Here is a 24,915-nt window from a genome sequence, read left to right as displayed (position 1 = left end):
GGCCCCAATTCTGTTATCCTGCGCCGGGCATAGTCACTTCTGTTAGTGACAGGCGAGAATAAAGTGCTGCCCATTTCACACTGGTGCAGCTCACGGAAGCTGCGTGGCATCCACGGCCTGAGGACAAAGGCATCAGACTGTTTGGGGCCAAATTCATCCCCAGCGTTAGCCTGGTGGAGTCAATGGATTTACAGCAGGGGAGGAGCTGGCCTGTTGTGGCTGTACAACAAATGTGAATTAGGGCCTTGGAGCACAATCACGAGATGTTTGCTGGTACTCCTAAAGTGCGTATTAGGTGCAGGAAGATATGTTTTCTTTAATACCATCTAATCTATTTCCATCCCTAGATTCTAGTGCTTATTTTGGGCTGCCTATCTCTATCCCTAGAGTCAAATGTGTCTATCTATCTGTCCACCCAACCTTCCCTTGATTTATACATTTTTGCCACGGGACCAGTTCTCCAGTCTCCATTTTCAGTTCTGTTATTTATGCCTGTGCAGAGTAGGTGCAAAAGACCCCAGGTCACAGATTTAAAAGCCAGCTGTGTAACACAGGCCTTCTTGGAATTAATTCTTCTTTGAACTAGAACACATCCTTTGCTAAGACACCTGACCTTAATTCAACATCTCCCAGGGATGAAGTCTCCACCCGTCCCTAGATGAGCAGTTCGGTTGGTTAATAACTCTCGCTGCTAAAGCGCTGCACCTTATTTCTAACCTAAGCCTGTCCAGGTTTATGGGCTGCGATCAAGTCTAAAGACTTGCAACTTTAGGAGCAGATTGAATTCTTCAAATTCTTATAATCTTTTACCGGGCAGGCACAGTTTCCAGTTTTTTAAAGCATCCTTCCCTCAGCCCTCTGCAATTTTTTTAAACTTCCTTTTTGAAGTGTCTCTTGCATGTTTGAGGGGTGTAGGTTGTAGCCGTGTTGGTCTCAGGACACAGGGTCCAAGGAACCTTGTCTTCTTGAACTGTAGGCACCAGAGCTGGATGCATCACTCCAGAAAGTGGTTGCTGCAGTGCCAAATACAGGGGAAATATAGTGTGTCCGTATGTCCCTGTTTGTACATCCAAGGATTGACGTCGTGTCACATTGGCAGGTCACGTTCAGCTGATTTCCCACCCCACTCCTCAAGTGTTTTCTCTCTCTGCTTCCCAGAAACTTCCCTTCCCCCAATCCCTCAATCCCTTACAAATGTAATAGCAGCTCAGCCTCGCTTTGCACAGGTGCAAACGTCCACCCAGAATACAAAGGAATGGAGAATTTGGCCCACGCAGGGAGGTGAGGGAAACCACTCCCTAGACTGGAATAAAAGGGACGTGCTGTTTTTCTAAAGTATTAGCGAACACGTTTGAGATACCTGGGGTAGAAGGGGCAGGCTGTATTGGAGCAGGCAGCAGCTGCTCAGACCCCTTTGGTCAAAGCTTAGACCCGTAGTATGTACGAGATTACAATATAAGGGCGAAGCCCCGGGAAAGGAGGTGTGTTGGGATATCTTGGAGCTGTGCTGATCTTATTTAGCAGCTTGGTTTTTCGGCGGGTGTAGATGTGAGCTGTGCCCGGCAGGTGGTGCCTCTGAGCCAGCTGGAACCCATTGGAAATAAAGTGAGGAGAAAGAAAAGAGAAATGTGACCGAGATGGGGCAGTTGGCAGAGGAAGGAAGCGGATAAAAAGAGAGAACAAAGAAATCGCAATCAAGAGGGATCAACTGGAGAGGTAGCTTTACTTTTTGGGCTGTGGAAAAAACTTCCAGGGTTTATCAGTCGCCTAGAGTAGAAGGGAGTGGGCAGCATTGTTTAAAGGGATTGCAAAAGCAGTGAATAATCCTGCTGCTGCTGCTGCTGCTCTCCTCCCCATGCTGAAGGGAGGAAGGGATCCTGCGAGCAGGAGAGAGGAGGACACTGCGGGCCGGAGGCTGCAACATCTCAGCAGCAAAGTGTGCTCCAAAGTTCTTGGCCAAGGTCCCCTGGGCTGCCGCTCTCGGTGGGGAAGACCTCTCCTCGGGAGGGTGTTCGGGACCTCACCCAGCCTCCTCCCCCACGCCCTCTGGGATTATAGGTCATTTTGAACAAGCAACAAAACTAGCGGATTTCAAAGTGAAATTCCGGAGGAAATTTAAAGAGCATCCGGATCCGGAGAAAGAGAGAAAGAAAGAGGAAGGGAAAAATAAATCAAACGTGGAGAGGAGCTAAGGCGGCCGAAGAGAAGCCCAAGAAGAAAGAAGCTGACACCCAGGCGGAGATGGGGTGAGCCAGGCATTTTGATTATTACTCGTGTATCTTTTGTTTTCGTACCAGTTTAAATAACCCAACATGTTTTTTAAGGTATATCCGAGCCGAGGGGATGAGGGCTTCAGGTTGCCATCAAGAAAGAAATGCCAGTTTAAGAGTACAAAGCAGCCCTAAAGTTTAAGGGTTCACAAAGTAGACAACTGCAAATCTCGGCAACTTCTTGACAGGTACCAGGATACAGGGACGGGGCCCTGGGGTCCAGAGCGGGAGTCAGGAACAGCCCTTGGCCACCTTCTCCCAAGTTAAAAAGGACAGGTTTTGTTTTTCCCTTGTGACCTTGGTGCTCAGTAATTGGGATACTGCTTGCATTTCTGAGCGGGTGAGGAGTCTGATTGGAAATCTCCAACGTGAGTTTAAGTTTATGACCCCCTAAAATCTTCCAGGGGTGAAATATGTTGTGCTTAAGTGGCTAGAAGGCACGGGCATGAAAAAGAGATTGTAGCCTGGTGTTTAATTAATGTGCTGGTAATAAACCCCAGCCGTGTAATTTTAAGACCCTGACGTTGCTCTGAGCGAGTTGCTTTGTAATGAACTCTTCTGGGCCACTCAGAAGCACGTTGGGCCGGGAGGAGCCCGGCCTCCCCAGATCCCCCCAAGCTGTCAGTGTGAGACTAGAGGGCAAGTTCACTGGCTTGTGTTTCTTTTGCTGAGTTTCTGATTTTTGTTTTAGGCAACCCAGGAAGAATTACTGGACAGAGTGAAATATAGATGGGGGTGGCAGAAGGGGCAGAGGCACAGAACCAGGTCTCAGTTAAACCAGTATGAATCTGGAGCAAATCCACTGAAGCCTGTGGGGCTTACACTGGTCCCACTCGAAATCTGAAACTGCCCCATGTCTCCGTGATCCCTACCTTGAATCCAAAACTTCAGCCTGGGGATTGCCAGGAAGGGTGTTTCAGGTGCATAGGTTGGGCCTGGCGCCTTATTCTCCAGGTGTATTAGATGAATCCTTCTTGGAGTCATCACGACTACACCCAGCAGCTCTGCGTTTTCTTTAGAGGCCTGCCAGTTCCCACAGAAAAGGTTGATTCGATGTCATCCTGATATTTTCTTAGATCTCGCTCTAATTACAGGGTTGCAGCAGCAGCAGCAGCACTGCTGTTACCGTGGAGGTGGTGTTTCTATCCCAAATCCCCTGTTTTTAGTTGCATAGACCTTCTGAACTGAAATGCCTTTGTGCTTGTGTATCGTTCACATGGAAATGTTGAGCAGCCATCTGCAGGCATTAGATTTCTCTGGATTCCCAAGGCATTAACAGAGCATCCCCTTTTGAATCATTTTCCACCAGTTGATTTAAGCGAGCTCATTTTGAAGTAAGGATTCAGTCCTTACCCCTCACCAGTGACTCTTAAATCTTGCCTATTGTATGTCCTCCTGATGCTCGTTCTGGTATCTCTGGGTAGCTTTCCCGCACAGCCTGTTCCTGGACTCTAATGTATCCCCGTTGCACAGTAGGTTTTCAAGTGCTGGCTCCTCTTCTTTGGAAGAGTCCACTTCCAAACGTTGCTTGGATCACAAGGGAAGCAAATGCATTTACCTCCCGGCTGCGCCTGCAGTGAGCATTCGTCCGCACTTCCACCTAGCAGACGACACAGCAGTCTCCGCTGTAGGGAGGACTAGGATGGGCGTCGGAGAGGAGAGGCTTCTGGTCATGCTTCAGGAGCCCTGGCTGCGCTGTTCAGGGGCAGGACTGAAACGGCAGCAGAGGAGAATGGAGCTGCGCCCACTGAACTGAGCAGGCATCCATGTCTGGAAGGGCTGAGGATGCTGTGGTTAAAATGATTGCACGCAGGCAGAAACATGCACAGAGCACAGCGGGGTGCTCGTAGATGCTTATTACGGGGGGGCATTGGAAGCCCAGCACTGGAGGGACGAGGGTGAGCTGTCAGCAGCGCTGCCCAGACTCTAGCTTTCTGGGTTAGGCTACGCACTACTTAAATGCACTCTGCTTCCCCTATGTTCAAGACTTCCCAGCACCGTGCAGATAAGGCTCCAGTCCGTGTGTGGCACTGGGAGAGCCAGTGGAGACGTCCGTCCCCGCACGGGGACTGTTCCAGGCACGCGCTGTGCACCCAGCCGCAGAGCCATCCTCGTCACCTGGGACCCGGGCCTGGTGGCGAGAGGTGTCCAGGAAAAGCAATGCTTCATAACGGTGCTGGGCCTTTAACGCCCAGGTCCTCCTTTCCCTGGGTCTGAACTTGCACGCTTGCACTCGCGTTCCACCCCCACGACTAATCCGACAGGAGTGCAATTCCCCTGGTGCCCTTTAGCAGCAAACAGGCTGGGGGGAGCTGCTTTTGTACTAAGCTCTCCTAGGTTAATCTCTCACCGGGAAGCCAAGGGTACACCAGGGAAGGAGGAGAGGGGAGGATTAGTTCGTACGCTCCCTGCCACGCAGTCCGCTAGGCCGCAGAGACTCTGGGCTTTCCATCAGATCCGTGCCAGAATCTCACCCCGTCCCAGTCGAATGCTGTCTCTGGCGCGGTCTTGCACCCATGCTCCTGCCCAGCGGACCGTCTCCTGGTCCTGCGCACTGGCAGGAGGGAGAGCCCTGTCCCTGGCACTTCCAGCACCGCATCCCTGCTGACTCAGCGCAGCAGCGGGCTGAGGTCCAGGAAGGAGCCAGCTCTCTCTCGCGTGCACGGTCTCTCCCAGCCCCTTCTGCAGCCCTCGGAGCTGCTGCGCTGAGCGCCGCCCAGGAGCCAGCGGCAAGGCTGGCGGAGGCGAGCGTATCGACAGAAGAGTCAGTGAGTGACAAATGGAAATGGCCCCAAAAAGCAGATGTTTCCCAGGTCACCTGCACAATCCCCTGTGAGCAGAACGGGACCGTGCCTTTCACAGGCTGGCATCCACCGAGGTCTCTGCAGGGGCTTCCCTCCACCTCTGAAAGGCCTGCAGCCTGACCGGAAGCCACCTGCACCCCTGGGAACGCTTTGGTCGTGCACACCTGAGTTGAACCACCCTGCGGCCAGTGGTCTGGGTTTATCAGACGGCCGCCTCTGCCTTCGGGGCTCGCACGTCTTCCAGGCCACCCCGCCCAGAGCTAGCTGCTGCAGGCTGCGATGCAGAGCAGCTCCTCGCTGCGCTCCCGCTCTCTCCTGCTGGGAGTCCTAGAGAAATCCACGGCAGGGCTGCCCAGGTTTCTTTTGGGCAGATGATTCTGCTGATCCGACTCTCTTCGGCTTTCAACAAGATTCGTGTGTCGTGGGTTTTTGGGGGGCCTGTGGTCTGGGGAACTTACAAGCATTGCACCGGCCTCCTGCAAATCCTGCCTGCCTGGCAGGGGAGACGGCAAAGCCCACCCGTGTATCCAGACAAAGCCAGTACCCTTGGGGCAAGCTCCTCGTGTACGCCAGCCCCGCACTGATGGGCTTGAGCCCTGCCCTGGTGCACCCCGGGCAAGAGGGGCAGATTGATCTGTCGTTGGGGATCGATTGCCACTTGGCCTCTCTGCCGCCACCAAGGAGAAGGGCCAGGGAGGGTGAATGTAGGTGATGCATCCTGGAACGAGGGCACGGCGCAGCAGAAGCAGGTCGGAGCCCCCCCGGCTGCCTCCCTTTGCTGTGCTCAGGGTAAAGGGCCTCATTCTTAATGCCCTGTGCTATCAAGAGCCACCGGTCCTGGATGGAAAACTCACCCTGGGACCCACCAGAGCAAATCTACCTGTCGGGAATCCCTAGCAGATAGCTGTGTCTTGGGCAGACACCGTCGGGAACATGCGACAGAGGACACAAAGCATCTGCGTCTGTTGTGGCAGGGACAGGCGGAAAGATCTCCGCCACGGCAAAGATCAAAAGAACGCTTCTCTCGAGCGAAGGCAAGCAGGGAGGGGGAGCAGGACGCGCCGAGCACTTCAATGAGCTGAATTAGTTTGCCCCCAACTGGCATTGCAAGATCACAGGGCAGGGCTTAACCGTGGCAAAGAACAAAAGACCGTCCACGAGGAACGCTCCCTCTGGAGCGTGCAACAGCCAGGGAAAGGGAGGGAAGAAAAATGGAAGGAGCGGAAATAGCAAGGACAAAGCCCAAGCCACAAGCAGCTGTTAAGAGACACGAGGAGCAGGAACAGCTCCCCACACCCTCCTCTCCGAACCCACCCATCACCGAGACCCATTGGTTGGGATGGAGAGACCAATAGGGACCGTGGCTTCCTCCCCCACCCTCCAGAGTCCTGCCAGGAGGCTGCGTTTTAGCAGTTGTCCTCATGGGTCGAACGGCAGCTGTGGAAAAAGTTGAAGAGAGCATTTGCCCATGTCAGGCACGAGCTCCCTGGAGCGCTGCTGCCCACGGCAAGAGCATCCCCGGGGAGCACCAGAGTGAATGGAAAAGCACTCCCACCCCGGGGACCCGCGGGGCAGGGCAGCCTGCTGCGTGCACAGGGGCCCGAGAAACCAGCCGGTTGCAAAGCAAGGCAACGAGAGGGGGCTGAGCAAGCCTTTGAAACGACATCCCTCTGTCTGGCCTGGTTCCTTCCTGAAGACGGGGAAGCCCTTCTTTGCGGGATTCGGCACCACCTGCTTGAGGACAGGGTGGACTAGCAGGGGAGAGCATCCAGGCTGAGCTCTCCCGCGACTGCTGCGGCCGTGAGCAGGTCCCGTCCCTCTTTGAGCCACGGGTTCCCCGCTTATGAGGCAGGTCTGCAGGGTGAGCACAAATGAAGGTGCCCTGTGAAATCCCCCAGTGAGAGGGATCCTTAGCTAGGGTTTGAAGGCAGGCGTGCTGGGGATGCAGCTGGCCAGGCTGCAGGTGCTGGCTCAGGTGACCCCTTCACCGGGCAGAGGTGAGCGAGGAGCTGAGAGCCAGGACAGGACTCAGGAGCCGAGCTCTGCAGTGGCTTTGAGGACACTTCTTGGGGTCTGCGCAAGCATTGCTTCAGCACAGCCCGATGGTTGCACACATGTCTATAGACCCGTGGGAGCACGCCTGTGCAGGTGCTTTCTCATGGAAGTCCCCCGGGCTGGCTCAGAGGGATGCCTGGCAGATGCCTCGGTGCATGCCTGGGTCAGGAGGATCGGAAAGGGAGCTATGGGCTCTGGCTGGGGTTGGATTCGATCCGTCTGCTCAGCAGTCCAGCTCGTCCCCGAAGGGGGCAGAGGGGCCCAGACTTGGAGATGGTTCCTCTCCTTTTCCCCGGCATCGGGGCACATCAGTTGTGTTGTGAGTGTGGACAACATCGGGTTATTTTAAAAGACACCAGCGGGTGCTTCAAACGAGCCTCCAGAGGAGTCTGTCAAAGGAAACGGTGGAGGGAACTCAAGGCAGACCAGGCAGCTGCTTCTCACTCCTGCCTCCACCTTGGGATAGAGAAGAAGGTACTGGCTTATTAACCTTCTTCAGGCTGCATCTCCTTATCTGCCCCTGGTCGGATGAAAGGCGCTGAGCTGACAGTCCTGAAAACAAATATTGTCTGGTTATTCCCACCGCCCAGGTCGCACAGCCCAGCAGTGCCCTGCTGCCTGTCCTGGCTGGAAGAGGCAATCAGGACTCCTAGTGGAGATGGTCTCTTTTATGAGACCAACAACATTTTTGCAAAAAACCCAAAAATTTTAGAAAATTTAAAGCAATAAAAGTTTTTGGGGGTTTTTTTTGCAAAAATCTTCTTGGTCTCATAAAAGATATCATCTCTACTACGAGTCCTGATTACCTTTTCCTCCAGACCAATACGGCTACAACCTGGGTTCCTGGCTGGAAGGGCATGCGGTCTCTCCGGCCCGCTCGGCTCTCCGGGCCTCTGCCAAGCCCATCAGCGAAGGGATCCAGCGTATTGCCACCCTGGCAGCAGCATCAGTCTGTCAGGAAATGGGTGCAGACACGGCAGTGACAGAAGCCATTTAAGAACTAAGTGGAGCAAAAGGAGGCTGCTAGACAGCTTGACCATAACTCAAACCACTGACTTGGTCGAGGCTTGGGTCCCTATCCGCTTGTCCAGTGCCCTCCCCTCCCAAAGAGCCTGGCAGCCCCTCGGCAGCAGCGAGAAGCTGCCTTGCTGCCATGATGAGGAGGAGCCCGTTAAGATTTCGCCCTGATCTGGATCACCCGTGTCCCTTGTGAACCGGGGCTGCTCTCCCTCGGGGGCAGCTGGCTGGGTTCCCTAGCACCGCGGTGGCAGAGCGCAGGCATCAGACAGCAGGTCATCTCGAACCAGCAGTAGGGCATGTAGTAGCAGAGCTCTGCCCTTCCCCCTCGGGCTGGGAACGAATGCAAGCAGAGACGAGAGCTGGATCCTTTCCAGCTGCCATCAAACACTTGCTGATCATGTCTCTGTCTGAGCCAGATCTTTGTCCTTTCACTCATTTGCTTCCCTTTTCTTAATTATCAGCAGGGAATCAGCCGTGGGGGGGCGTGAGTGGGGTTTATTTACACGTGCCCTTTCCACTGCCGCGCCGGTCTTGTCACAGGGAGCCGCGGCTGGGAGCCAGAAAGGAGTTGTCAGCGTTTATCGATGTGCGGAGCATCCGGACGCGTGCACTTCAAACACTTAGACGGGAGAAGAGGGAGGAGGCTGCAGAGAGAGGGAGAAAACCTGACAGCTCCAGTCCCAGGCGTGTGTGAGCCTATTTTGCCACGGGAGCGAGTAGCGCTCCTGGAAGCGAGAGCCCACTGGCTCTGGCCAGAGGCAAGCAGACGGCAGACAGGTGCTGGGCAAGCTGTGCCAGTCCCGTGCTCCGCTCTGACGCGCGGCGCCTCTTCTCTTCCAGTCCTGGCTGTACCCCTCAGTCCCGGCCTCCAACCCCCACCTTGCTCTTCGACTGGGGCACATCTGCTGCACTGATGATCTGCTGGCCAAAGAGCTTGATGAGTGACTAGACAGGGTGAGGCGAGGCCCTGCACCGGTCACACCCTTGCAAGCCCCGGAGTCTGAGTTTGCAGAGTCTGGGGCTGTATCACCAAGGCCTCCCAAAGCTGTACCTCCCAGCAGCGTGCTTTCAGTTACTATTCCTCTTTTGCCTCCTCTCCCTTTCAGTTTCTTTTGTGGAGATGCTGCCTCCCTCCTCTCTCTGTCCTTTGTCTCGCTGCTGTGTTCCTCCGCTCCAGCCTTGACAAGGCTCGTGCTTCTCCGCTCTGGCTTCTGAGCTTGTCACACAAGTAAGTGGAAGCTGGGAGCAGGTCTCCTGCGCCAGGCACTGGCCTCAAAAAATCCAGTCCTTTAGCTGCTCTTTTGCTGGGAAGGGGAAAATGCCCCCTTTTCTGTAGCGCCATCGCTGCATAAGGGGCCTGCAGAGGAACAGAATTGCTGAAGCATCTCTCGTCTTGACAGGCATGCAGCTCTCTGCAGCTTTGGTCCCAGCAGGGTCGGGGAGCATAGGGCTGGGGCCAAGAGCGTGAGCGTCGAGATCACCCCCCTCTGTAGCAAGGAAATGCACAGTCAAACGGAGCTGAATGAGGGAACAGCAGGCGTCATTGATGCCCATCCTGTTTGTAGGGGTGTAGGCTGTAGCCGTGTTGGTCTAAGGACATAAGCAGACAAGAGTTTTTAAGTAAGTCTGATATCTTTTATTAGATCAACTCAAATAGTTGGAAAAATTCTTCCTTGCAAGCTTTCAGGTGCAAATACCCTTCGTCAGGCTGAGGAAGCATCTGCAGTTGGTGTGTGCTCTTCCTGGACGGAACGAATAGTAAAGAAATTCCAGTTTGTAGGACTTTGTGACCTTTACTGCCCCTGGGGGGACAGAGGCTTCCTCCTTAGCATGAAGTCGGGAGGCTTCAGGGAAGACCCTAGGGTGTCAGTGCTGGAGCAGTGATGCTGGAAGGCAGCTGGGTGCAAGGACGGCATTCGCAGCACCTGGGGCCAAGGAAGGAGCAGGTGGGCCCGGGCCAGCGCTGATCCAAAACAGCAGACCACTTTCACTGGTGTAGCAGACTTGGAATCCAGTTCGCACAGATGGGCCGGGGACACAGAGCTGCTAAGGGGGGCAAGAGGGAGCTACTCCTGTTAGAAATGATCAGGCACCGCATTGCAGCACGTGAGAGCACAGGCGCCCCAGGGGATCCATTCTGCGCCCTTTGCTGTGCTCAGGCGTGTGGAACTGGAGTCACCAAGGAAGAAGATCTGTGGCCAGAGTCCTTCCCTATATAAAACCAGTCTGGGCCTAATGCCCATATTGCCCCCATGTAGAGCTTCCCCCCTCCCTCCGCGGGTGAGCAGGGCATCTTGTCCGAGGAGGAGGAACCTGCAAGTGATGGGCTACGAGAGAGGGACCGATGAGGCTTCTAAACACTGCCCGGCTGAATGCTCCCTCTGTGCCTCCTGTGATCAATAACAGCTAATTTTTCCATTGCTAGGAAATGAATCCCTGTGGAAGACAAACCGAAAGGGAGCCTCAGCCCCGCTAGGAGCCCTGAGAAGGAAGCTGCTGGAGGCGAGACGCATGCTACCTTCGCTGCCTAACAGTCTGTCTAACCATTGCTGACCAATGTCAACAGCTAGGTAATGTCCTCCCTCTCTGGTCTTTGACCCCACCCTGGACTTGGGGCTTCAGGTGCAAGAGCAGATGGTGGAAGCTGTGTATCCAAGTGGGGAGATAGTGTCGGGGCTCCTAGCCTCTTTGGGCAGCCATGTACAAAGTGCACCATGTAGGAGTGGAGCCCAGCGACCTTTGAGTCTCGTTAGGAAAATAAATCTGCAATGGGCAAACTGGCCAAACTGCCTTTGGAAGGAGCCGGCCGGGACTCCAGGGTTATCAGAGAAGGCCTCTGTGCAAGCCGGCTAAGTCATCTACATGTTGGATGCAAAAGCTGCAGCAGGGAGTAAAGTCCTCTTGAGCCACGGGGATGATCTCCTCAGGGTGCCAGGCTCAGCCCTCAGTAACCGAAGCATAGGTGGCCTTAAATTGGAGCAGAAACACAAGTCTCCAGGTCCCAGCGATGCACACCCTGCCAGGCTGCAGCTGGACCAGGGGTCCCTCCTGCCTCGGGGGCCTAGGCTGCATTGTAATGAGATTTCACGCCCCCGGCACATGGCTGCAGCAGTGGCCAGAGCTGGAGGTTTCAAAGCAAAGCCAGGTAAAGTCTCTCAGCCCCGCTGCACCCAGGCACTTGTATCAGGGAAAGATTCCCCCCTGCCTCCCACAGGGCTCGAGTCACTCAGCACTTGACGGGCTAGGGGGAGGTAGCAGAGATGCCACCCGCTCAGCAGAAGGGGGTGCAGGTGCCATGGCGCTCTGCAGACGCCGCACAGCAGCCCCTGCCCTGACAGCTCTGCTGACATCCCTTGCAGGGAGCAGCCCATCTTCAGCACCAGGGCCCACGTGTTCCAGATCGACCCGACCACCAAACGGAACTGGATCCCGGCCAGCAAGCACGCCCTGACCGTCTCCTACTTCTACGATGCCACACGCAACGTCTACCGCATCATCAGCGTGGGCGGCACCAAGGTGAGGAGCTGGACCAGGCCGTTCGCTAGGCAGGGGCGGCCAGAGCAAGGGCTCGGCAGTCGTTTCACACTCCCTGCTGCGCTCAGATCCCTGGCTGGCGGGCAGTGGGGTGTGATACCACCCACGCTGCCACCCAGGGTGTTTATGTGCACTTGGGATCTTAGTGCCAGGAAGCAGCAGCCAGGAGATCGATGGCCTCTGTGCCCAGAGCCTGCATGGTGCAAGCTTCCACTGGCGATCCCTCATCCCGTGCTGGGGAGACCTCTGCGGGCACTCTCCGCCTGGTCAGCCTCCGCAGCCCCACTAGCCCTGGGCCTTTCGGTCAGTGACGGGGGCCCATTGGATCTACTTGCAGGGTAGCGCTGGGTACGAGATGCTAGCACAGGCTCTGGGTATGTCATGGGGCCCCTCACATCAGAATGGCTTTTGGTCACTGCTAACTAGAGCTGAAGCTCAATAGATAAAACCCTTCGTGCTTCATGGCAAGCTTGGGCGATCGTAGGAGTGGGCGAGTTAACAACGGGAACAAGCCCTCTGATCCAGCCAACACTGCCACACGGCAGAAAGCCAATCCCATCCTACAGACTAGACTGCATCCTTTCCCCCCACTTGCAGGCCATCATCAACAGCACCATCACCCCCAACATGACCTTCACAAAGACCTCCCAGAAGTTCGGACAATGGGCAGACAGCCGGGCCAACACAGTGTATGGGCTGGGCTTCGCTTCAGAGCAGCATCTCTCCCAGGTAACGAATGTCAGGATGCTGGCAGCAAGTTAACCCACCTGGGGGTGCTGGGGGAAGGGAACGCAGCACCCCTGAAGCCTCCAGAGATCCCAAAGCAGCGTCAGCTTGGGGGAAAGGGCTCTGGGATGGTGCATAGCTGTCAGAGGAAGCAAAACACTGGGCTGTTGGAGTGCCAGGAGGGCAGAGAAAGGAGGGGGGGGTTATTTTCTACCTGTTTAAGTGTGACAGTACAGTGACTTTCTCCCTTTTGCTCCAAATTCCACACGCCAGTTCGCAGAGAAGTTCCAGGAGGTGAAGGAAGCTGCCCGCTTGGCGAGGGAGAAATCGCAGGATAAGACAGAGCTGACCAATCCCGCCCTGAACATCACTTCTCACCAGGTACCTGACGGGCCCCGGCAGGCGCAGGGGAGCAGGTGCTACACCATCAACCTGTGACAGCACGTGTGTGCGCAGGCCGGAGCCCCTCCTTCCAGGGTGTTTGGCCAGCGGGGAGGGGGTTCAGCTAGTGGGCGAACCATTGGCTTCCAGCTTTGCCTGGTCACGCAAGAGAGATCGTGATCCCTTCAAGTTGTTTGAGGTCATGGGCCAAACAGAGGATGCAGCAGCCCCTACCTGGCCCAGGGGAAGCTGGGTTGAAGGGCTGTGCGCCTCCAGCCTTCTGCCAGCATCTGAAGGGGGGACGGTGATGAACACCGACTGCTGGGTAAAGTAACTCTCCCACGGGAAGCTCTGGAGAAGAGGCAGACCGCCTTGCACCGGCGAGATGTCCATGGCTATGGCAGAGCCCAGGTTGCCATGTTTCTGGTCCTGGTTCGTCCCTGCTGGGTGCCAGGCTTTCTCCTGCACAGCGGGCTGTCCCTGGAGAGGTCCCAGCTCAGGCTGTTTCACAGCCCATCTGCCAGCCGGAGAGATGGGCACAGCATTGCCCCTCTGCAGTGCCTGGCACCCAGGAAGGGGCTGCCCAGGGTTATTATGGGGAGTTTGAGCATCCCAGGTCACGGAGCATGGAAGTCGCCTCTGTACTCAGCGTAGGGACAGAGGTGGCTGTGCATTTCCCCCATCTCCTGGCAACAGGAGGGGAGCCGGAGGCTGGAGGACACTGCGTTCCCCCGGCTGAGTACAGATGGAGCAGCAGCCGAGGAGGAGGAGGAGGGAGTGCGAACAGTACCTTGGCCTGCAGGAAGAGGGGGAGGAGGAGGCGGTGGCATTTCCAGGCTCGCAGAGCCCGGCGTGGCGGAGCAAAGGGAACAATCTGTCCAGCTTGGCTCCCCTTGACTCTGCCTGCCCCATCCGAAGGCTCGGGGAGCAGGGAAGGGAGCGGAGCGTGGGCAGCGGAGGCAGGCTGCGCCAGCATCCGCTGCAGCAGAACAAATCTGTGGTCAGAGATTGTGCCCGGGAGAGCAATCTGTGACCGGCTGCAATGGGTGCTCCAGAGTCCACCCCACTTGAGCTACCGGTGCACGAAGTGGAGCGGAGGCCAGGTACCTGGGGCAGAATGGGCCTCCGCGTACCAGCATGCAGGGGGTTAACATGGCTGTGGTTAAGACAGGGGCAAGCAATTATTTCAGCTGAGGGGCCACTTAACGAGTTTTGGTGAGCTGTGAAGAGCCTTAAGAGCACTTCTCAGCTGGAGACGCTGCTCCAGGAGATGCTGCACTGTCCTAGCAACCCCCCGCCGGCTTGTCTAGATGCAGACCGCCATCCAGACAGCCCAGCGCCAGCCAGCACCCACCGCTCTGCTTGCTGCATGCACACAACGCACACACACACACTCCCCCACCGGCGTGCGTACGCACACTCCATCTGATGCCCACCGCCAGCCTGCACGTGCGCACACACACACACACACACAAGTGCTCCCTCTTTGCCCATCTTGCCTGGGTCGTACACTAGCAGCACTTCACACGCGAGCCTCGTTCTTAAATAATTGATGACGTTGCTGTTTGTGGGCAAGGACAGAGCAGCTCCGTCTCCTGGAATCGAGCCAGGCCTCCCCGATTCTCTGCCTCCCCTTCAGCTTTGGCCTCCTCCGGCTTCACACCGTGGGAGGCTGGGGTCTCTCCTCCCACCCACCCCCATCAGCCCAGCACAGCCTGTCAGCCTCTCCACCCCCGCCTGCCTCAGCAAATCAGGGCTCCGTAGCTCAGCACCTGAGCCCAGGGATGAGTCTGCCCATTTCCCCAGGTGCAGAGCTCCCTCCCTCCCACACCCTGTTTCTGCCTCAGTGCCCCCATCTATGAAGTGGGTGGTGAGTCACGCCGTGGGAGAGGTGGGGTGTATGCTGCAGGTCGCCCTTTTACCTTCCTACTGGGGTTTCCACAGAGCCGGTGGCTCCGGCACAGCTTGGGGCCCGGCCTCCTCTATTTATAGGCATCAGCAGATTCTGAAGACAGGTGGCTGTCCTTACCCCAGAAAGTCACACAGATCAGGTGGCTGGTGCTCCACTGGTCTTGTGGCCCTGCGGGGAAAGGCTCTGCCGGTTCCCACCTCGGGGTCTGGGGTCTGGCACCCAGGGGGTCTTTGCAGACCTTTGCACCAAGTCCCTTCCCTGCTGGGAGCAGCTGACGGGAGGGAGCGGGGGGCTGCGCGCTACAGAACGTATCTGTGGCCGTGGCACGTTCATTGTTGCTCCATGGTGCTCTGTCCAGATTGCAGCCAGGGAGGGTATCTTGATACGTGTTGCTGTGATCCAATGTCGCAGAGCAGTGTGTGCCCCCCCGGGGTTTGGTGCACTTGCAGGATGCATCACAATACCCCGTCATCCTGCCTTTCCTGGCTTGAGGGGGCCCCTCCGCATCGCACAGGGCTCACCTCCTTGCCCAAAGAGTGGGAACAGGAACCCAGGTGTTCTGGACATTGAAGGGGCCACCACGATGGGACGACCAGCCTTGCACTTCTGGAGCACCTCGCTGGTCCGTGACGGCACCCCGCGCCTGGCCTTGGGGCTCCGGTTACGAGCCGTGACATCCTCGGCATTCACGGAGGGAGGTGGAGGTTGGGGCCAAGGAATCCATTGCCTTGAAAAAATGCAAATGAAAAGAGAGGGCCCTGCAGTGAAGTTGCTCTGCAGATGAGTGCGGCGGGCACAGAGCCCGGGGCATGGCTCAGACCCTGCGCGCTAGGATTGCTGTCGCAGCTGGGCTCGCGGAGCGGCTGAACGGGAGGGGGGGACCTCGCCAACTGGAAAACAGGCGTCCATCTGCCCGGCTGTCCCCATCCTTCCCCCCCTCTACATGGCTCCTCTCTCTGTCCCAACACATCTCTGGCCTGTCCAATATGCCAGCCCCAGCATTTCAGATCTCAGCACCAATCCTGCTCTCAAGGAAGCAAGCAGCCACGGTGGGAAGGAGGTGTCCCCTGTCTCGCTCAGACCCTGCAGAGAATCTCTCCCCACAATCCCCCGACCATGGAGATTCCCTGAGTTTCACCTTGACGTCTCCCTTGACGCCAGCAGCAGGGCAGCCTGCCCAGAGCGGGGAGGGATCTCTCCATTCAGGCCCTGTCTGTGCCACACAGCAGGGCATGGTCGTGGTAAAAGAGGCTCCTTTCCCCTCCTTCCCCACTCCAAGGTGGTCGACCCCAGGGTCCCCACCTCGGAGCCCCCCACCCCCCCCAGACCTCCCAGCGATCTGGCCCGTGGGAGGTGCTGGATGTCCTGGCCCAGACCTACCTGACATGCCGGGACCTTCCCCACAGGTGTTGCCCAGCCCCATCATCAGCTCCAATGGGCCAGGAGAGGAGAAGCTGTTTCGGAGCCAGAGTGCCGACGTCGAGATGACGACAGAGAAGGAGCGGCTGAAGAAGATGCTCTCCGAGGGGTGAGCTGCAGCCCTGACAGGGGCTTTTCCCCCGGGGAAAAGCTCAAGTGGGCTTGGAGCAATGGAGGCACACACCTTGCTTCCCAGGGACCCCTGGCTCGGACTCTGCACTTGTCTGGAGCAGCAGTGGCACCCAATCCTTCCAGCTGCCCTTCCTGGCTCCCACAGCCACCTCTGCCCCTGTGCAGGGAGCAAGGACCCCACTTGAAGGTTTCCCACAGTCCAGGGCCCGCCGGGTTGTCCTGGTCACCATGTCCAGACCCCTCCTCGATGGTCATGAGGGCACAGACGTCCACGTACACCACGGGGTGGGTGTGGGAGCAGGGTCGCGGCCAGGCCTGGCTCTGATCAGTGCATGGTAACTTGGGCATTGGCTCCTTGGGGTTGAGACCCCCGTGCAAGCAGGGGCCTCGGACCCTCATTCCCCGTCCCCTCCCGCAGCTCGGTGAGCGAGGTCCAGTGGGAGGCCGAGTTCTTTACCCTCCAGGACAACAACAACAAGCTGGTGGCTGCTCTGCACGAGGCCAACGCCAGTGTGGACCAGTGGAAGAACCAGCTGGCCGCGTACCAGGAGGAGACGGAGACACTGCGGCAGCGGGTGAGCACAGCGGGGCCCTGAGGGGAGCAGGGTGGGGGACACCTAGTCTCAAGCCCATGTGAGCCCAGACTCTGGGCTATGGGGTCCCCTTCATTCCCGCAGGCATCCACGGGGGACAGGGCTGCAGGTCTGGGGGATCACGTGGGACTCGCAGGAAGGCAGCTGATGCAGAAACCGATTGAGGCATCGAGGTGCTGGCCCTGGTGTGAAGGCTCGTTAGGCTCCCCTTCTCCCCCTCGGAGAGATGGGGCTCTCATTAGTTGCTAGGGAGGTGGCTGGTCCAGCTCCTCTCCCCATATGCAGGCAGGCTGGTAAAGCAGAGCCCCACAACTGTGGGGAGGGGGAGCACAAAGCCGGCGCGTCCTTGCATCTCTCCCATCTCTGCTACTTAAGGCTTTCCCTTTGCATTCGTTGCCGGACGCTGTGCCAGGGCAGCCGTCTGGCCTGGCAGCAGGCAAGACACAAGCCTCTCAGTGGGCTGAAGTCAGCACGGGTGGGAGCCGCAGCAGCGGTGCCAGACAAACAGGCCCTTGTCCAGCTGAAAGAATGGGATCTTGTGGCTTGGGCGCTGGCAGTCAGCTGAGGGGCTGCTGCAGCCGTGGGAGTCACGTGGCCAGGAGGGGGTTCGCAATGGGCCTGAGAAGGAGACTGGGGGGGCCGAGGTGGGAAGGGGCCCCCAGGTCCCTTGTTCTGGGCCTGTGATGACCCATGCTGGCTCCTGTCCATGTGCAATGGAGAGTGGTTTCCAGCCCAGCCATGTCAGCACTGCCCTGAGGCCTGGCTGCAGCTGGTGTGGCCATTGGCAGAGCTGTTCAAAACGAATCCTCTCCCAATGAATAATTTAAGCATCCGTGCAGCAGGTTTCAAAAGCAGAGGGGCCGTGGGCCAAGCCCTGTCTGCATTTCCTCCACTGGCCTTCACAGAGGGTCCGACCCCGCTTTGCTGGAAGGCTGAGGCTGCTGGAGCTGGCTCCAGTGGTTTGCAGAGAGGATGTGACGTGCCCCATTCAGGGCTAGCTCAGCAAGACCCACTGGCCGAGGTCTTGCCTTCGTGCTCTCCAGGGTTTGCAGAGCTGGGAAGCTGAGGCTGAGAGTGGTTGTTGCTGCAGATGGGCTGGGGAAGTGCCAGCGAGCTGCTGGGAGGAGATAGCAGGGAAGTTGTCAGGGGCTGGGCGAGATGCTCAGGACCTGATCCCCCGTCTCACGTGTGTGTCCACGCAGGTGGCTGAGCTGGAGTTGCAGGGAGCTCAGGATTCCTCCAACGAGAGCAACAAGGAGGACCTGAGCCAGACGCTGGAGGAGCTGGAGCTGCTGATCAAGTCAAAGGACGAGGTAACTGCCCCAGAGCAGACACAGCAGAGCAGCCGGGCGCCCCCACATGCAGGGGCAAACCTGGAGGGTCGGTCGTCACAGATGCCCGCGCATCTCAGGCTGTCGCCTGCCCTGTGCCCTGCAGTGGCCTCCAGAGCCCTTAGCTCATGTCGTCCCAGCCACACCTCTGTCGGTTCAGGGCCTTTCCATTGCCAGCACAAGGGAGTGTGAATCCCTGTGTTCATGCCTGGACAATGCCCCGGATAAGAGAAGGCTCTGCCAGGTGATACAGGGCGTCAGCCCTCAACCTTCACTGACGTGGCTGATTCCCAGCCCATCAGCCAGGGCCTGCCATGGTCCCCCAGGCTGGTGTCTCAGCCCTGCAGCCTTTGTTCCCATTGCAGCAGGAGGCTGCTATACCAGGCTCTGTCCAGGGAATGCCTTGCTCCTGGCGTTGCAGGGCATGGGGCAACGCACAGATCAGCAGTGGGGAGGCCCACAGGGTCCCCTGGCTCCAAGAGCAAGGCCAAGCCCAACGAGCACAAGCCCTGAGGGTCCCAGACTGAGGACCATGGACAGGGGTCTGCCTATTGCCCGCTTCCCACCTCCTGCCGGACAGCCTGGCTGTGCCCCCCGACCCGCTCCTCTCAGCAGTGGCTGCATTTAGCCTCTAGCTTTGTTATTGCCTATCACTTTCACAGTGTTTAAATTAATGATTTAAAGGAGCACTTTAATTACAGGGGCGGGGGGAGGGGAGTGTGGCATCCAGTATTTGCTCATTGCTTGTTCTTCCATCCAGGCTGGGTGGAGGGTCCCAGCACGGGGTGGGGGGCCACGTGCTGTGGGGGTCGGTGTGTGCACTTCACTCTGCAGCCGTTCCCTTCCAAAGCAATGTCAGGGAGAGCTCCTGTGGCCTCCGGCCCTGCCTGGATGCAGGGAAGAGCTGGCACTTCCCCATAGAGAGCAGGAAGAAAGGGCAGTGGAGGGAGGAGGCCCTGCTGACTGGGGGTGGGGGCAGCTCTATGGTTTGATGTGTTCAGTGCTCATTTCTTCTTTGTGGTTTAGGAAATTCAGATGCTGAAGAGCCAGAAGTGCAGCCGGTGGGAGGCCGAGGGGGAGCGCGAGGAGATGCTGCAGAAGCTGCAGGTAATAGGGGTGCTCCTGGAGAGACCCAACCTAGGAGGCTAGTTCAGCCCAGAGGGATCAGTCTCCCTTTGCCTGGGGGGGGACAGAGATACAGGGTTGCCCAGCTCCACCATCCTGCCAGGCCCCTCGTTCTCCAGGAGGGTGCAGCTTGAAGAATCCCACCGCTTCCCCCTCTCCCGGGCTGTCAGGGGGCTCCCCACCACAGACCTCTGGTTTCTGTGAAGATGGCCAGTGAGGCGGTCCCTAGACACCCGTCGCAGGATTTTGTCCTGTTCTGTGTATTATTGGGGGCTGCTGGTGGCTGGGGACCGACCCCTGGCACTTTGTGGGGGGCTCTGGAGCAGGACTGAGATGCCCCCAAAGATGCAGTCGTACATACCACTGTGCACCAGCCCTGCAGCGCAGCCTGCCCTGTCCAGGGACCAGGGAGAAGAGTGCCCTGGATCCCTCCATCCCTTGGGAGGCTGAGGCTCAGCTCCTCGGCTGGGCCTGGCCTGGGCAGAGGACGTGTTCAGCCTGTGGGAAGGGGAGCCTCAGAGTCTCTTGCCAGCCGCCCCATGAGGAGCAGAGCTCCAGTTTCAGCCAGCCAGCGAGGAAGGGCGGGCAAGGAGGATGGATGCAAGCTGCTCTCTGCCTGCGGGCAAGGATGCAGATGGAAGCACTCGTGCTCTGTCCATTTGTGCTTCAGAGGCTGCCTGCGCCCATCTCTGCCCATGGGGCTGGGGCTCTGCACAGGGCACAGGAGCCTGGTTTCAAAGGGAAAACGACTTTTCCTAACACTCGATGTCTCCAGAACTGAAACACCAGGAGACGGGGCAGGGGCAGAACGGAGGGGCCTGGGCTGTTCCAGGAGCTCAGCCCCTCTACGTGCAGTTTCCTGCTGGGCTTGCAGAGGCTGGTAGATGGGTTGCAGGGCTGGCCATGGGCTGCCTGGGGGTGTACACGCATGCAGGGGTGGCTGTGGGGCAGGGCACATGCTCCAGTGCTGCAGCACGAGGCAGGGGGAGGGCGGTGGCTGCCGGCCCCTGGAGGCACCTCAGCACAGCCACGTCGCTGCCCTTCCACTGACCAGGCCCTTGCCTCCCCCGCTAGGAGCTGGAGGCCCGGAACGCAGAGCTGGAGCGACGCCTGCACCTGGCTGAGCAGACGCTGGCCGAGACCCTGGCCGAGAGGGAGAAGATGCAGAGCGAGGTCACCAAGGCAGCCGAGCTCATGGACGTCAAGATATTCGAGCTCAGCGAGATCCGGCAGGGACTGGCCAAGCTCCTGGAGAGCAACTGAGGAGCCAGAAGGCCCGTGGGGAAGGCGGGGTCCCCGCCAGGGCCATCAGACTACCGTCAGGGGCACAGGGCTGGAGCCAGGCAGGGCCCATCCACACGCCACCGCTGCCCGGAGCCAAAACTGGCTTGAGCCACTTGCGCACAGAGCACTGCGGCCGGCGCGTCCCCGCAAGACCAGCCCTAAGGGACATCCAGGCTCCTCTGGCTCCCGGCACAGCCTGGCCCTCCCTGCGTGGCTCAGTGACTCGGCTGCCTCGGCCCCCCTGGCTCCCGCACTGCACTGCCCACATTTTTACAGCCCCTTTTCTAGCCATGGAGCCGCCTTTGCGGCTCTCAGTAGTTTTTGTAGGAAAACACTTGCCTCTTGTAGAACGAGCCGCTCGGCCTCCGCTGCCCAGGGAGGAGATGGCTCGTCTCACCATGGGCAGCAGCGGGTCCTCCCTTTCCCCACCCTGCCACGCGTTTCAACAGGATCTGATCACTTTGGTTCACTATCTGTGTGCACCGGGGCCTGGGAGCATGGTGGGTCATGGCCTGGCCCCATCCCTGCTCCGCTGCTCAGGCTCATCCTCCAGAGGGGTGAGGAGCTGCAGGCTTCACCTCTGTAGCTGAATTTTAAGGCCACGGGGTTTTATTCTTACTTTTTAAAGCTGCTTTTTGAAGATGAGAGCAGTGGCCCTACTGCGGGGAGGGTTGGGGGGGGGAGCTTTTGAGACATGGGATATCCCCTGGGGATGCCCAGCAAATTGCCAGGCTGGCATCTCGCCAGGCCTGTGAGGGTTGTGATTATTTGAATTAAATGGAGCAAATCATAGTTGCTCTCGTGTGTGGGCAAGAGCAGCCCCGTGTCCATCAATGCTGCAGCCTGGGGAGGACACCGGTCGTCTCCCCACCGGGCAGATGCAGCTGGGCCGTGGGACGCTGAGGAAGCGCGAGTGCTCGGGGATGTTGTCCAGGCACCGGGCTCTGACGGGGCTCGAAGGAGCCTGGGGAGCCTCATGCCTCCTCCCACGGCTGGAAGACCCTGTAGTCTCCTAGTAGCATGCTTAGTCTTGTGCTGCCGCCCAAGCCGTGTCGATGTAGGGGGCTGGCAGCCTCCCGGGAGGGGGTGGGGGGTCACTGGGTTTGTTTATTACTTTTCTCTTTGCTGCGTAGATCGAGTGTAGACAGAAGTGGTAGCGACTAAGGTTCCTGGGAGCCTGCAGAAGGGGTGAAGAGTCTTCCTAGAGCGCTAGCAAGCAGTAGAGGCCAAATCGCCTGCGCTCACAGCAGCGTGACTCTGCAGGCCTGGCCCTCCTCCCATTTGCGCCAAGAGAGGGGACGTCAGCACCAAGCTGACAGGCAGGAAGGATCAGGCCCAAGGAACAAGTCCGAGCACGACGGAGCTGCCCTGGGCTCTGGGAGAGCCTCTGCCTCGGCCAGCGCCCACGTGAGTGAGGGGAGTTTGGCCCATTACCCTCCAGGAGCACAGAGCTGCGGTAGGGGCAGGATCCACGGTGCTGGGCCTGCATGTAGGTGGGAAACCACCGAGGTTGTGGGCATGAGCCCGTCGTCGCATCCATTTGCAACAGGGCGATTGGCAGGGGACGAGCCAGCACAGGGATGGAGAGGCCCAGGGCACACGTACCACCCCCCCAGTGCTCCGGGAACCCCCTTCCCTCCCCTTTGGAAATAGAGCTCAGCTCCAGGAAAGCTGCCTTCTCTCCGGCTCTTTGTGGGGCGTGGGGGCAGCAGGGGCCGCGCGCGTTTTGTCAGCTGCAAACTCCTGGGAGACGCCGGTTGCTGACGTGTCCAGGGTCCGCTTGGCGCTCTCTGTCTCACCACCCCTGCCGCATGGCTGGCGCCTCCAGCCTTTCCCATTGATCAGAGCTGACGGCAGCAGCCGGGTCGCACCCTCGCTGAGTCAGGTCGTCGGGGCAGGCAGCGCTCGCACCGCTGCTCCCAAGGGAAACGCGGGGAGGCCTGGAGCCGAGCTGGTGCAGATCCCAGCAGGACTGGCTCCAGGGAGGAACAGAGCAGGCACAAGCCCCAGCATGGAGCTCAGGTGAGGCCGTGACATGACTCCACCCGATTCCCTGCTGGGCTCTGCATGCCCTCCCCACGCACCTGCACACTCACTTGCACACTCATCCCTAGCAGGTAGCACTCAGCTCTGCCCCCGCGCCAAGCCTTTCCCACTGCAATTTCCAGCCCAGACCCGGCCGTGCTGCCACTCAAAGCAGGAGGCCGATGGCTCTAGCTAATTGCAGCGCAGAGAGCGGAGCCAGCAGCAGCAGCACTCCCCACCCCTGCCTCATGGGGTGCACAGCGCGGACCAGAGCCCCGGCTTCCCGTGCACAAGCGGCTTGTACAGATCCAGGCATCAGCCAGGACCTTTCCGTCTGAGCCCCCATCGGCCTCCACTGCTGTTTTCCGGCCTCGCGGCCTCTGGGAGGAAGTAGCCGAGCCTCGTCCCTGCTCCACTGAGTCACGAGCAGCTGACTCAGCTGCAGTAGGGCCAGGAGGCTCCTGCCCAAGGACAGGAGCTGTGCGCCGGATGGTCCCGGGAGGCGCCTCTCTTCCAAACTGGCGCTGAATCCACCAGCACCAGCTTCCACGCCGGCCCCAACCCCACACTCAGGAGCACGACGGGCAGCTGTGCAATGGCGGGGCACTGGCTCCCCCCGTTCTGCCCCAGTGGAGCAGCGAACATTGCAGAGGCACGGCACCCCCTGCTCTCCGCCTGCACCCTGCCCTGGTTCCTGGGCCCTCACCCCGTCCCCTGGTTTTTATTTTTGCTCCTTTCTCCCAGTCACAGCTACTGTCAAAGTGCGGAAGGTGGTGGCATCTGCCAGTACAGGGACCTCCACCGACTGCCCAAAACTGACGCTCAGGCGAGTCTGCTGGCTGGTCACAGGGGTGGGGATGGGCCCAGGGAAGCAGCAGGGTGGGCAACACCGTCTTCAAGGCCAGGTCAGGCTGGGATTCGTTCCCCAGCGGCGGTCAGGCCCAGCCCCTGTGGACTCCCCTGGGACTTGGACCCCAAAGCACAGAGACTGGGAACCTCTCCAGGTAGATGCTGGAAGCGCGTGGCAGCCAAGACGGGGATGGACAAGGAGGCTCACAAGGCAGCCCCACAACACCGCCAACCAGTGCACGGCCCTGCCGCGGAGACCAAGTCACGCAGTTGCTCCACTCGGGGCCTGCACCAGCAGCTCCTGCTCAACCCGGGGCCTGAGCCAAGTGAGGGCAGGCAGGCTGTCAGGTGAACCGTGCCAGGGCAAATCTGTAATCGAGCAACATCAATAATGGAAAACAGGTGACCGGCCCCGTGGAGGCTCAAGCGCCAGCCCCAGGAGCTCAGCTGCTCGGGCGCTCGCAGGACACAGGTTATTTTTAGTGCTGCGATGGTCTGTTTACACTCCACGGAGCGGGCGAGCGTGCAGCCAGTGTAAACCTCCCAGCCCTGCCCTGCCCCCACCCCCGCGGACAGCCATTTCTGCAGGCGGCAGAGACGCAATTACATGCGGATGGTGGAGACGTTCACGTATCCGCACGATAAGACACCAGGCTCCAGCAAAGCTCAGCCCCCTGCTCCCAGAGTTGCTGGTAATTAGCAGTCTCATTAGGTTCTGCAAAGGCAAGGAGAAGCCAGTGCAAGGGAAGAACGTGAGCCAGGGGACCCGGGGCTTTGCATAGGGCCCATTCCCCACCATCTGGCCTGTCCCTGCTGCGTCCTCGCAGCCCCGCGATGCCCGTTCAACACAAAGCCAGCAAGCGGAGCCGTGCCGGAAAGGAGCAGGCCCGGGGGCTGCAGCCCCTCGCATGGAAGGGAAAGGAGCTTGGACCCCAGCCCCCGGTCCCTGCAGCCCTTTGCTTCCCACCAGGCCAAGAGGATGCAATAAAAGCAGGAGGCGGCAAGGACATCACTCCTTGCTGCTGTTAATTAAACCCAGTGGGGCCAGGCTGCTGGGGGTATCGATGGATGAGGAAAGCAAAGGCTGCTTTTGGCACCGGCACCATCAGCGGCTGCTTTGCTGCAGCACCAGGAGGGAAAAGAAGCGCTCTAAGAAGGACAGAGCCAGGAACGAGCCAGGCCCACGAATCACTGCGGACAGAAGAAAGGGCCTAAGCTGCAGCGGGGGCTCAGCGTGCGAGGGGAGAAGGGCAGAGCAGCAGCCTCGGCACCTGGGATGCCTCTTGGGGCACCAGGCTGAGTCCCGCTGGCTGGGCTCGAGGGGCAGGTGCAGCCGTGCCAAACCCGCACACGTCAAGGGGTGAGCCGCGAGGCCGGAGCACTGGCACCGGGGATGCTGCTGCAAGAGGCTGCCCGGGGCGGGTGGGCTGCGCCAGGGAGCGATGGCGCTGCTGG

The 24,915-nt window shown here is 58.8% G+C and overlaps 1 protein-coding gene across 2 annotated transcripts; it reads left to right on the top strand.

Moving 5' to 3' along the window:
- The first annotated feature begins 1,593 nt into the window (after window positions 1–1,593).
- On the top strand, window positions 1,594–22,256 carry HOMER3 (homer scaffold protein 3). 2 transcript variants are annotated; one of them, XM_014595726.3, is made up of 11 exons: window positions 1,594–1,716; window positions 2,059–2,246; window positions 10,575–10,719; window positions 11,509–11,665; window positions 12,281–12,412; window positions 12,683–12,790; window positions 16,109–16,230; window positions 16,672–16,828; window positions 18,049–18,159; window positions 19,204–19,284; window positions 20,377–22,256. In XM_014595726.3, exons 3-11 carry the CDS (start codon window positions 10,706–10,708, stop codon window positions 20,563–20,565), a joined length of 1,071 nt encoding a protein of 356 aa, XP_014451212.1. In that variant the 5' UTR covers window positions 1,594–1,716; window positions 2,059–2,246; window positions 10,575–10,705; the 3' UTR covers window positions 20,566–22,256. The 2 variants fall into 2 exon arrangements, with proteins under 2 accessions (XP_014451212.1, XP_019339508.1); XM_019483963.2 differs by lacking the exon at window positions 2,059–2,246.
- Window positions 22,257–24,915: the final 2,659 nt, after the last annotated feature.

The sequence above is a fragment of the Alligator mississippiensis genome, chromosome 16 (assembly GCF_030867095.1).
Source record: "Alligator mississippiensis isolate rAllMis1 chromosome 16, rAllMis1, whole genome shotgun sequence".
Classification (NCBI taxonomy): Eukaryota; Metazoa; Chordata; order Crocodylia; family Alligatoridae; genus Alligator; species Alligator mississippiensis.
The sequence above is the reverse complement of the archived record's forward strand: the minus strand, read 5'-3'. Positions and strand labels throughout refer to the sequence as shown.

Excerpts from the sequence above, each read along its gene's own strand:
- HOMER3 (XM_019483963.2), top strand. Across the intron at positions 12,413-12,682 it reads CAGAGCAGCATCTCTCCCAG|TTCGCAGAGAAGTTCCAGGA; the intron begins GTAACGAATGTC and ends TCCACACGCCAG. Across the intron at positions 16,829-18,048 it reads CGGAGACACTGCGGCAGCGG|GTGGCTGAGCTGGAGTTGCA; the intron begins GTGAGCACAGCG and ends GTGTCCACGCAG.